General features: G+C 31.0%; 1 protein-coding gene across 1 annotated transcript in view; it reads left to right on the plus strand.

Annotated features, from left to right (window-relative positions):
* Positions 1–12,519, plus strand: part of LOC111635861 (lipase maturation factor 1-like) — a 50,603-nt gene extending 38,084 nt beyond the window's left edge. Inside the window, exons 7-10 of the mRNA XM_023380977.1 lie at positions 9,935–10,138; positions 10,832–10,944; positions 11,050–11,211; positions 12,213–12,519. Of these exons, the coding sequence (XP_023236745.1) occupies positions 9,935–10,138; positions 10,832–10,944; positions 11,050–11,211; positions 12,213–12,225 (492 nt within the window). The 3' untranslated portion in view covers positions 12,226–12,519. The remainder of the gene's footprint in view (positions 1–9,934; positions 10,139–10,831; positions 10,945–11,049; positions 11,212–12,212) is intronic.
* The last annotated feature ends 280 nt before the right edge of the window (positions 12,520–12,799 follow it).

Consider the following 12,799-nt stretch of genomic DNA (forward strand, 5'->3'; position numbering starts at 1 on the left):
GGGAAATTTTAGTTTTGTGGCTGCCGAAGCACATTGAATGCTTGTGGAGGCTTATGGAGACAGAGCTTTATCGGAAACCACGTGCAGAGATTGGTTTCGTCAGTTCAAAGATGGAAATTTTTACCCGAGCGACAAGAAGCGTGAAAATCGGCCCACTCAACTGGGAGGTGCTACCCCATCCCGCATATATTCACCAGACCTGGCCCCTTCTGACTATCACCTCTTTTCATCGATGGGCCACACGCTTGCTGAGCGGCACTTCGATTCTTACGAAGACGTCCGAAAATGGCTTGATGAGTGGTTTGCCTCGAAAGAGAAGAAATTTTTTTGGCATGGTATCCACACATTGCCCGTGAGATGGAACAAATGTGTCACTAATGAGGGAAAGTACTTTGAATAAATTTCTTCTAAGAAGAAACGTGTGTTTTTCTGACTAAAAAACAGCGGATTTAAGCTTATACACCTATGTATATTTTCACATTAGATAGAACAAAACAATTTAAATTTTATAAAATAAAATAGCAAATGATTTATGATTAAAAGGAAAGAGACAGAGTAAAAAATTTCATTGATATAAGAATCAATTTAAACTATAGAATCAACTTATTATGATCATCTGTATTTGTAACGATAACTGAATGCTAATTTTAAGCAGGTTAAATCTGTGAGCCTTGCAATCAATACAAGTTCTGGTTTTATTGGCTGACATTTTAAAACAGTCATAAGTCTTTGTGTTTTTTTAAAGTTAGCTATTTTATAAATTATAAAATTATTGTGGATGACCCATGGGTTTTAAAGAAATTTGAGACAATGTGAGTTATGTGCTGATTTTAAACTGCAACTATGAAATCATTAGACAGCTTCTACTTTGTTTAAAATTAATTAAAGTCACTAAGAACATCTTTAGAAAACACAAAAAGTCCTCAACTTAATATGCAATAATCAATATACTTAATTATCAGTTTTCAAGTAGGAATATTTATTGGAAATTTATCTTCTATCTACTAAATAACCATAAATTTCTCTCTAAAGTGACATTAAGACACTTGATGCATTAATTTTCATCCTAATAAACTATCCATACAAAGTGAATTTTGACAGTTAAAATTAATTATGTACTATACATTTAAAATAAAAGCCCTAGCTGGACTGTGCGATGATTTGTTTTGTTTACATGTAACAAAATCAAAACTAAGACGATGTCACAATTTTGATTTATTTGTTTCATTTCTTAAACTCTGTAGGATAGAAATTTGTTTTGTATTAATTGAAGTAACATTTGCATAGAATTTAAATTATTATTAAATAACGTTTAGTTAGAAAGAATTATAAAAAAAAATTAATTGTACTATTGCTTTCTAAATAATAATTGGATGAACTCTGCATTTCTACCAGATGGTCTGACCGTTAGAATTCTTCAAGTCTCTAACATATAATGAAGCACATTTTTAGAGTGAGTTTGGCAGCAAACTTCTTTTTAATTTAATCGGCTTCATTTCTGTTTTATTTATCTAATAATAATGTTTAAACTAAAAAATAATTAAATAGAAAATAATTTTAAGCATAATTTATATGGAGAGCGAATTGCGACAAAAAATCGAAACAGGAATGACTATTACGGCAAAATGTCCTTTCTGGCAGTTTTGATTGCATTTTAACACGTTAAATTTTTCCATTAGCAAAAAATATTTGCCACTGATTAGAATTATGAATTTCTGGAGATAAGAAAGAAAGAAATTTAAAGACAGCAGCTAACAAGAATGTATATTCTTTTAATTATTATTATTAATTCTGAAAAATAAATGAAGGAACACAAAAAACAATTTATCTGCTGCCATCATCATTTTAATCACATTTCCTACAGTTTGCTTATGATTGCTATTTTGTGAAATAGAAATCAAATTTGTTACGCAAAAAAATTATTTTTCACATTCTACTTTCTTTAGCAAACATAGTCGTATACTAAATAAGCTTAAAAGTCGAGCGATTGACTCTTGACTTGTGTTGTTGCAAATATTAAATGGAAAATTACATGGAAAATTACTTTAATTTGCATATACAGTAGAGCCTCAATTACACGACCCCCGATTAACTGACACCTCGGTTAACCGACCATCCTGGTCGGCAAATTTCAAATGTCCGCTAGTGATGTGGCGCTACAATATTTGGCTATGTCTTGGTTACTTTAATATTATTTTTACGTGTTTTAGCTGGTAACACTCATTCGACCATGAAAGGGAGCCAGTATTTAAACGAGGCTTAATTTTCTAATTTTTAACGATACAATAACGACGATTATTATTTTTAAAAAAAGTTTGATAGGCTTAAAATCGATGTAAATTCAACGCGAAGTAGGTTAATAGCACTATACTAATATACTAATTACATGGGATATAATAATATACTACACTAATAATGGATTTTTTCATACTTTTCGGTTATCCGGCTTTTCAATTATCCGACCAACCCCAGTCCCCAATTGAGTCAGATAATCGAGGCTCTACTGTAATAATATGCAAATTAAAGTAGTTTTCTGTTTTTATCTTAATATTTGTAAATATTATTTGATATACTGTATAAAATAGAAATTAAAAGGAACAACAAAAAATTTTATCTTCAATACAAGAAATTTAGGAGGGTCTCTCTCTCTCTCTGTATTACAATTTTTGTTTCACTTATTTTATAATTATATCTAGAAAGAGATGAAGTAGAAAAACGTTTTAATGTTAAATTTTTCAAGAAATGTTATTGTCTTCCTGGCTATTTACTAGTTTTATTAATGTTAAATTATTATTTGTACATGTTTATGATTTTAGCTATTGCCGACAGAAAATTTTTTAACATATTTACGTAATTGAGACGGACAAAAGCCTACGTACAATAATAGGTGGACTCTGCCGTAAGATCGTTTGTTCCCGAGGTGCAAAAAGGACGAAAGATGACAAAGCCCTGTATTTTCTTCCGTAACCTCTCACAAGAAAAATCTCCCAAAATAATTTTTATAATTTTTAAATATTTTAATGTTTCAAGTGGTACTTTATAAACTACACGGCGTAGGTGTCATGCTGTCGAAAGCTACTCGGTAGACACACGTCACAAAAGATCAGAGTACTGCAATTTCGTGCATATAATCTATATGCTATCTGATTTAAAAGACTATTTAAAAGTAGTGAGGGTCGTTCAACAGGATGGGCTAGAAGCTAGTCTTAAATTGCAATTACAACTGTAAACCCTATGCCTACCAGAGCAAGGGCTACTCCGGTGGGCATAGGGTGTATGGTAGGATGCTTATGCAAAGGTTTATGTTCCAGCAATTTTCTGTAGATTATACTCACGAAAACACAGTAATAGTAATTCACCCAGTGTTGTATACCTGTTTGTCTTTTACTTGCAATACCATCTTTAACAACAGCTAGTGTATAATTAAATTAAAAAATGGCCTTGATCATTTGAAGCTTTTCTGAATGACCTTGAGGCAAAGCTCCTGGTGGTTTCACCACTTTTTTCTGTTTTGATGGTGTTCGGCTGCTGCTTTTTCTGGTATTTTTAACTAATCAAAATATGTTTTGTCTGGTTAAATGGAATAAGTTATATCTTGAGATGCTCTGGGTTTGTAATTTAAATTATGCCATTATGAAGTTTACCAATTTTGGTATGGCAGTTAGTGTGCCAATAGCCAAATTACTTTTCATTATTTTAGTGAATTTGCATATATTTTTTACATGGCATTATTTTACAAGTTCAAGAAGATAAAAAATATATTTAAAATTTCTTAAAGTTGGACAGGTCAAATACCTAAAGAGATAAAGGCAGTTGCTCTGGGATATATGAATTTAAGAATAAATTGACTGAAATTTTCAGATGTGAACATGGCCTGTTACAGGGATATCAAATCTTTAAGGTTTTGAAATGCTATTTTCAAAACTTCAAAGTTTTAATGCCGACATTTTTTGCCATAGTAATTTATTGTTATTAAAAACAAACAAATTTGGTCTATTATGAATTGATTAAATGACTATAAAGTTAAATTCATAAATACAAACCAGAAATTTTAGGAACAAGCTTTATCCAGATTCAATTTAGAATTTCAAATCTGTTTGATTATTAAACACGTTTTGGGATTTTCTTTGAAATAAAAATTTAAAGTACGCAAAATGTTAAAAAGACAAGGAGACAATCTATTCTCTACTTTTGTTAAAATGTTACTGCAAATCAAAAAAATCCTTTCACTATTGGTTGATGTTGATGTAAAGTTTCTCTACATTTTCACTACATTTGCCTGCATTGTATTGAAACATTCTAATGAAAATAGTTACAGAATTTTATTTTAATTTGCTCAAACATGCACAACCTTGAATAGCAGCAAAAAGGTTTATTTAATTGATGATCTTTTTAATGATCTTCCACATATGGAACATAGAACACACATTTAGACACATTTGGTGTTTTAAGAACAAATTTTTATAATATGCTGCATTGCTGTTGTGTGTGCAAAAAGGCTAAAAAAAGAGTGCGCGGTGTATTATGTTCAATAGACCTCAGACATGAATTTCCAAGCATCCAATATCACGCTTAGGTCCTTGTAGTTAACAGAGTCCTCTTATAAATTTATTTATAGATTTCAAGGCCTCAACATGTATGTACTGTAGCAAGTTTTCAAATTATTAGTAATTTGCTATAGTTAAATTCAGCTGGCGAAATGTAGTAATAATCATTCCGATAACAATAAATACAACATGGGGCAATCGAACGAAAAGTTAGAATTGGATTTGATGACCCCTGTTGGGAGTTTTAAATTTTGATCATTTGCATGCTAGACTCAAGGCTCTAGCAAGCAAATGTTCAAAATTTGTGTTTTTTGTGGTTTATAACGAGATGGCAGGCCAGCTCACGCATCCACTGGGTCTACTTCCTTAAGGCTTGAAACTTTGATCGCCCGGCACGAGATTGTTTGCGTATCCATACAATTTATTAAACACACTGTTTTACATATTTATGAAGTACAATTAGAATTTGAAATAATTACTTGTTGAAATTAAATAGAAATTAACTAGAATTAGATAAAACATTTGTATAAGTTGGGACTGCCCATATTGTTTGATGACAACTGTTAAGATTACTATTATTATTTTTCCTAAATGTAATTTATATTCAGACAAATGCTTGGCACTTTGCCATTCAATTAAATCTTTGTAGTTGTTTATTGTCAGAGTGAGACGAAGCTGAGCGACGACTAACACTTAACTTCATGCATCCCTTGTCAACATTATAACTCTAGAATGAGTTGTCCGATCTTGATGAAATTTTCTAGGACGACTCAGCATTTCTCAAGGATGAACTGATTAAAATTTCAACTCTCAAAAATGATCCATTTTTGTAGAACTGGAGCTAGGGGTCAAAACAAAGGTCACATTTTTCTTCAGTATTATAGGTCAAAATGAGCTGACTAAGGCTATGTATGACCTACGTGGCAGCGTCTATTTATCGAGCCTATTTATCCAGAGATGAACTTGATCAGTTCCAAACGGCAGTAGAGCAATATCCAACAAACGAGCAAGTTAAACAAAGCAACGAGGACTACTTGCAGTCAACTGGGTAGCTGTTGCTTATATAACATCTGAAAATACGCCACATATTGTCCTGCCTTCATCCAAAGATGACTCAGCTCTTGGTCTCTCCAAGTATTTGAATCTCTCAGTTAATGCCAAAATCATGCTGAGAGTCAACTTATGGGTGCAAGGTCATATCGCTACATTATATGCTTCTAATTCTCACCCTCCAGCTCTTCCTCTGTTTATTTTAGTGGAATTCGATAGCTATCGAGGACCTTTCATCTATTGTAATCTGTTTCCAATAATCCCCATAACACGCTCTTTGAACGATGCAGTATATTGCAATTTCGTAGACAGTTTCTCTTTACTTTAGCATACTCGATGACTATACATAATTCACAGGGATTAACTCTTCCAAAAATCGAAATAGCTATCTCTTTTTACCTATATCTATCGGTCTTACCTATGTTGCATTCAGTCAAGTGAAAAAAATAACTGACACAGTATTTTTAATTAAACAGTTACAGATTGACTCGTAGCGATCTTTATTGTAAGTCCAAGGCTCATAGTGATAGACAGAATTTCATGATATGTTGGCATAGCAATTAATTAAGAATTCCAATACACTAAAGTCACTTGCAAGCATTTCTGCACTCCTAACTATTAAATAACAATCCTAAATAGATAGGAATCTGTTTGATATAGTGATTCCTATTATATACATGTAGATAGTTTATCAGTTACATCATAAACTTTGCATCCAAATACTTGAAATTGTTATCAATTTGGTAAAATTTAAATAGCTTAAGCACACAAGACATGCAATATGCTGCCATTTTTCAATTCAATTAGACTTAAAGTAAAAAAATTTTCTTTGGCTTTCATGGTATTCTTTGTATAATATTATGCAACTAAAAATAAAGGTGTGAGGCACTCACATATAGAAATATTCTTAGTTATACTTGCGAGAAGCCGATAAAAAATTATAGCAAGTGCCCTGCACTTTTAATTTTGATCACTTAATACCAAGAATACCACAAAAACAATGAAAATTTATATTTTACTTTTTAGTGCATTTATCTGAATAATAAGCATTTCTTTAAAATCTTTTTAATATTTATTTTCTATCTTATTTTAGTTTTATTTGTGTAACACTGAATTATCAAAATTCTTATTATTTTAGCATCTAATTGGGAAATGGATAAAAAATTGAGTTACAAGATTTTACGTAGGCGATATGACTAAAAAAGGGGCAATAATTTGCCTTATGTGTAGCACCATCTCGTCAGTGTTTTACAAATTTTAAATATTCATTAATTTTATGCCAATTGCCAGAATTGTTTGCAAACTGTAAAAAAAATATATATCATTGTCGGGAATATTACGTATGCAAAGTTTCATCTAGGTTGGAAATTGGGAAGCAGGTGAAAATTGAGTTACGTTATCTGGACAGACAATAGAGTAAGTTAATAAAAAGCATATAAAAAATGTCAAAATTCTCATAATTTACCTTCCTCTAACTGAATATCTATGACAAAAATTCTGTTCGGCAGCAAGACCAAACTCTTAAAAGGAGTTTTTTCACGTTATTTGGCTGTAGGGTGAGACTTGGTAACAAGCTAAAAAATATATATTCATTCCTAGTTCTTGCTTGGAAAGCAGAAATTCATAAATCATTTTTTTCATAGACATCTTACAGATGTGTTGTGGTCCTAACAATTTTTTTGTATACAAATTAAATCAAAAATCAAAGGCATCAACAATAATTTTAAAAGCCTTTCATTGATAAATAAATCAAGCAGATTCTTAATAATAACTTAAAAAAGGAATTTATTTATATACAGTCGACCCCCCCATAAAACTGTTGATAATTCTGTTTTATATGAATTCCATGTTGTACGAGTCACTTAGATTTTACAAATACGTGTGCAGGGCTGTGAATGGCTCACATATTTGTAAAATCTAAGTGACTCGTACAACATGGAATTCTTATAAAATGGAATTATCAACAGTGTTATAGGGGAGTTGACTGTACATCAAAATATACAAAAAGATATCCTTGCCACCAATATTCAATTAAATACAGTGTGACATATTTAACAGTTTTTCCATTTCGTGGTTACTTATGATTTCTTTTTCTCGACTGCAGTCTCAGTATTGTTACTACTTTTCAATACATTGAAACAGGATAAATTTTCACTGTTTCCAAAACTGGTTGTAAGGAGCAAAAACACACAAATATACTCAAAACCAGTAAAAGGATCAAAGATATTTACTAATACAAATAACACACCATCAGGCTATAATTTGGCAATAATAATAATAATTATTATTGCTGTTGGTAGATTGTGCTAAGTAGATATCAATGCCTAGTACTACACTTGTGTCCAAAATTAAAGCAACAAACACAAAACCTGTGTATAATAAATACAATGAAATAAAGCTACTTCATTATTGAAAACAATGTTTTTAATTAATTGATTTTACATACATACATACATACATACATACATACATACATACATACATACATACAGTATACCTTAAGTGATTAATAATTAGCAATTATATATGTATGTACAGTAGAACCTCGATTATCCGGACCTCTATTATCCGGATTTTCGATTATCCGGATTGTTCAAAATAAACAAAAATTTTACGAGTTTGCTGATTTGCACTTGGCGAATTAAGACACTGTTTATGTACGTGATGGAATGCATAACATTTTTTTGTTTCAACAACGTCTCACCCGGCACAGTGGTCGTAAACTCTTAAATATATTTTGCGTCGTAATAAAAATATAATTTGACATACGTATTTATAAATNCTGTAATTTATTATTATTATTATTATTATTATTATTATTGCCAAATTATAGCAGTAGATGGTGTGTTATTGCAATGTATCGGGTTTACTAAAGTTGTTTATACCAATACAAATGTTTATGTCCATTTGTGAGGAATATCTCTATCCATTATGACAAACCCAATGAACAGAACAATGCTAAGAAATCAAACATGTTTAAATACAAAGATTTGAAGTCATTTAAATCTTGTACATGCACATCTGTGTGGAGTTACCAAGTTAAATATACAAAATTATAATTTTTAATTTTAAAACTTAAAATTCCCATAGGCTAAAGTGGCCGACATCAGGATTGCCTGTAAGAGGAGTTTGACAATCTTTACATTGATTTAGAAATAATAATCCAGAGGAGGAGATTTTGCCCTGGGTATACATGCTATTTTGTTATGTGATACTCACATGGACCATTCGGATCAGACTAAAGGAATGTCAACATGTCTTTGTTAAGAAGCTGTATGACATGACACTAGCAGCATATTCTTTGGATGGTGACGTGAGGGTCAATTTCAAGGGCATGTGTATATTATGCCAGACCTCAGATCTCTTGCATTGAGATTTGGAAGCCATCAAAACTTACAAGGCCATTGGAAACACCTAGGACATTGGTCTCTCTAAAGTCGGCTGGAGGTCAGTCAACTTTAGAGAGACCAATGTGCTTTCTATAGCATGGAGGGCATACTATGGACTCGCCTCGGATTTCCATTCTCTGTATTTATTATTGTCCTCTGGCCTATAGGCATTTTAAGTTGTTAATTTTTAATTTTGTATATTTAGCATGGTAACATTGTATCAACATGCACATACAAGATTTAAACTACTTCAGATATTTATATTTGAATGTGTTCAATTACTTAATGTTGTTATGTTCAGTGTTCATTATGACAAATCTGATGAAAACATTCATATCAGTAAATATTTTTAATCCTTTTACTGGTTCTGGGTATAGTTGCATTTCAGGATAAATTTAAGACATGCACATCTTCACTATCATATTATTCAAAAAGAACAATATTTACAAACTCCATTAACAGCAGGCTGAAAACAACACACATTAATAATGGCAACATCAGATGAGAATAAATCAGCACTGCTACTTGTTTGCTTGAACAAAATACACACAACACAGCATCATTATGCTTGAAATTTGAAACAGTTTTTTTCAAATTACTGTAATAAAAATCTGTCAAAGCCCTTTATGAAAAATATAGCTAAGGCTATCTTTTTGATAGAAAACAACTCGACAAACAATGCAGTTCTCATTTTCATCTAATGAATAGTAGTAATCAGAAACTATTATTATTAAACCATATTTATTTTGTAGCTACATTATTAGCTTTTTACATCTTTTATACGTTATGATTATACTGTATATAATAAGTTTTGCTTTAATAAATAAATTGCATTGCACAATGAAAAGTATACTAAAGCACTATAACAAACAATATTTTAAATTATGATATTGTATGCAAGAGATTAATCATATTGCATGTGCAGTTTGTATTTGTTATTTTTAACTAAAATTAACTTCGTATTCTAGCATTACAAAAGTAAGAACAGAAGTGATAATCGAAGGAACATACGATCACGATCCTTCAAGTCCGACGGCACGGTGGGAAGAGTATGAATTCAAATGCAAACCTGGAAATACGACAAAAACACCCTGTCTTATTTCACCGTATCACTACCGGCTCGACTGGCTCATGTGGTTTGCCGCTTTTCAGGTGAGTTAATGATTAAATAAGAATTTTTTGAAATAATTTGGTTACTACGGTCGAGTCCCGCAAACTCAATTTAATGTGGACCAAGAAGGTGACGAGTTACCAAAAATTATGAGTTTTATGGACTATGGAGTGAGTTATTCACAACTCATACAATGTTACTGCAAATTAACCTATTAAAATCTTTTAACACATTTGGAATGAAAGAAAACCTGCTTACTGTACTACAAAAGATGTGAAAACTTACACTAAATTAATGAATTTATTTAATGTATAGCAGCCATAGCAATGACACCTTTTTGAAAATTCTGCTATTTAGCCTAGTATTGCATGTGCAAATTCATATACGTATTAACTACATACCAACAGAGAGCATTTCTATTTGTAATTAAATTTTAATTAAAAAATACTGTATTGGCTATTCAGTTGCTACTTTCAAGTTAGTGATGTTCACATGGTGGCATTTTGGAAAAAGGGTTATATTCTCTATTAATGCTGGCGAAGCACTATAACTTATGTGATCCTAGTGTTAAGTTAGAGATAAAACAAAAATACATGTAATCTAAGTTTTGAGTGACAAGTTGAGTTAATGACAGTCAAGTTTCTGGGACTCTACTGTATCATCATTATTAAAAATCAAAAATTTTCAAACTTCTCATTCTTGTAAAAAATATTTATTTTTTCTCTTAATTTCAGAATTATCAGTATAATCCCTGGCTTATACATCTTGCAGTTAAACTGCTTGAAAATGACGACACTGTTATGTCATTAATAAGTTTTAATCCTTTTGAAGGAAGGAAACCTCCAAAGTAAATATTATTTATATAAATATACTAAAAATGATTAAAATATCAATTTTATAATTTTGATTAGGAATTTAAATAATATAAAATATGAAAAATATGTTTTTTCAGGTTCATACGTGCAGAACATTATCATTACACATATACGAAAATTGGTAGCGAGGAGGCTAAAAATGGCCACTGGTGGAAGCGAAAACATGTGGCAAACTATTTACCACCGGTTTCTCTCGGCACCCTAAGCCCGGTCGTAAAAAGATTTGGCTGGAAATCGAGGTAGAGACCAAATATTCACATTGGTACGGTAAATGAATGTACACTGAGAAAAAATTATTACACATTTGAAATTTTTTTTATATCAGGTAACAGAATCTTCACCACTTTCGTTGCTCATGGTTTATCACAGTTATCGTTAGTTTTTTGCTTGTTTGTGCCTATAATATAGTTATTTTAATTGCAAAATAATTTAAAATAACTATTTATGTAATAAACAAAACTTCAGATTAATTCTGCTTGATAAGGATGGTGATTGTTATTTTAAAGTGTGTTGTTCCAGAATTAGCAAGGTTATCACAGTTTCTATTATAACATCATGCCAAAACATTTCTAAGGAAACTAAAAGAGATATTTTTAAGCTTTTTATTCTTGCTCTCATCATATGTATATAACACAACAGAAAAGGTTTTAAATTATATAGATCACCAAAAAACACCAATGATCTCTCCTGCATTCTCATAGCTTGCAGGACTAAAAACTGAATCTTTCAGAATGATGCTTTAGTGCTTCCTACTGGTAGACTGCTAGCCAAGTGCAAGTTTTCCAAACTGTCCAGTCATTTTGTTTGGCATTCTCCCACATAATTTATTATTGAAAACAAATACAAGAATTGCCTTACTCAATGTTGTCTGGAACATGCATCAAATTATAGCACCCGATTTTGCAACAGTTAGAAAGTGTAATTTCCCTGTGTGTGTAAAGAATAGCTTGATTAATTTAGTATTGTATGCTGTTCTATTTATTTTCTGCCTCTGTCTCTACAAGGTAAACAACCAACAACTCTCCTTAAACTGACAAAAAGAGAGGGGGTATAACAGTCGAGTGTTCCCGAATGTGGAATTTGCGGGCATACTACCCACAAATTCCACGTTCAGATCTTTCTACAATTTAGTCAAGTAGGACTGCTATAGTAGAATACAGGATAACCTTTGTAATTCTGGAACAACTGATTTTTTTTTTAATTTTTAAATTTATTGATCTATTGAAATAATCTTTTGCAGAACTGACTTGTGATGATAATTGGTGCTTAAAAAAGAAAGTAAAATACAGTATTGTTCTAGAAATGTGATGATATTAAAAATTGTTTCTTACTTTTTATAAAACAAATGGAAAATTTAAATTATGTAATCTTGCATTATCCTGATTTCCCACAAACATTTAACTTAAGTTTATACTGCAACAAATAAAAATTATTACTAACTAGTCAAATATCTTTAAAATATTTTAATGTACTTTACAAAACTACATTGTTGCTTAGTTTTATATCTGTATAATAATCTATAAATAAATTTTACTTATGGAATTTTATTTATATGACTGTTTCATTATATAATAATCTTCAGGGTGATTTTTAATTCTAATTGTATAACTGCTTGTACACAGTATATAAACAGTTTCTTGTCCTAATAAGTCAATGCCAATGTCCATGCGGCTGGCCTCTAGAGTTGCGGCTCTATGTCACTGCTCTGTATTGGAGACAAGATTATTCATAAAAAGAAAACAGGCATTTGGCCATGATGATGCAAGTCTTTTATAAAAAGTGACAATATCATAAAATTCCAATGAAGCACAGTACTATTTTGATAAT

This window comes from Centruroides sculpturatus, unplaced genomic scaffold, assembly GCF_000671375.1.
Source record: "Centruroides sculpturatus isolate CEXI.00-Female unplaced genomic scaffold, Cexi_2.0 scaffold816, whole genome shotgun sequence".
NCBI classification, from domain to species: domain Eukaryota; kingdom Metazoa; phylum Arthropoda; class Arachnida; order Scorpiones; family Buthidae; genus Centruroides; species Centruroides sculpturatus.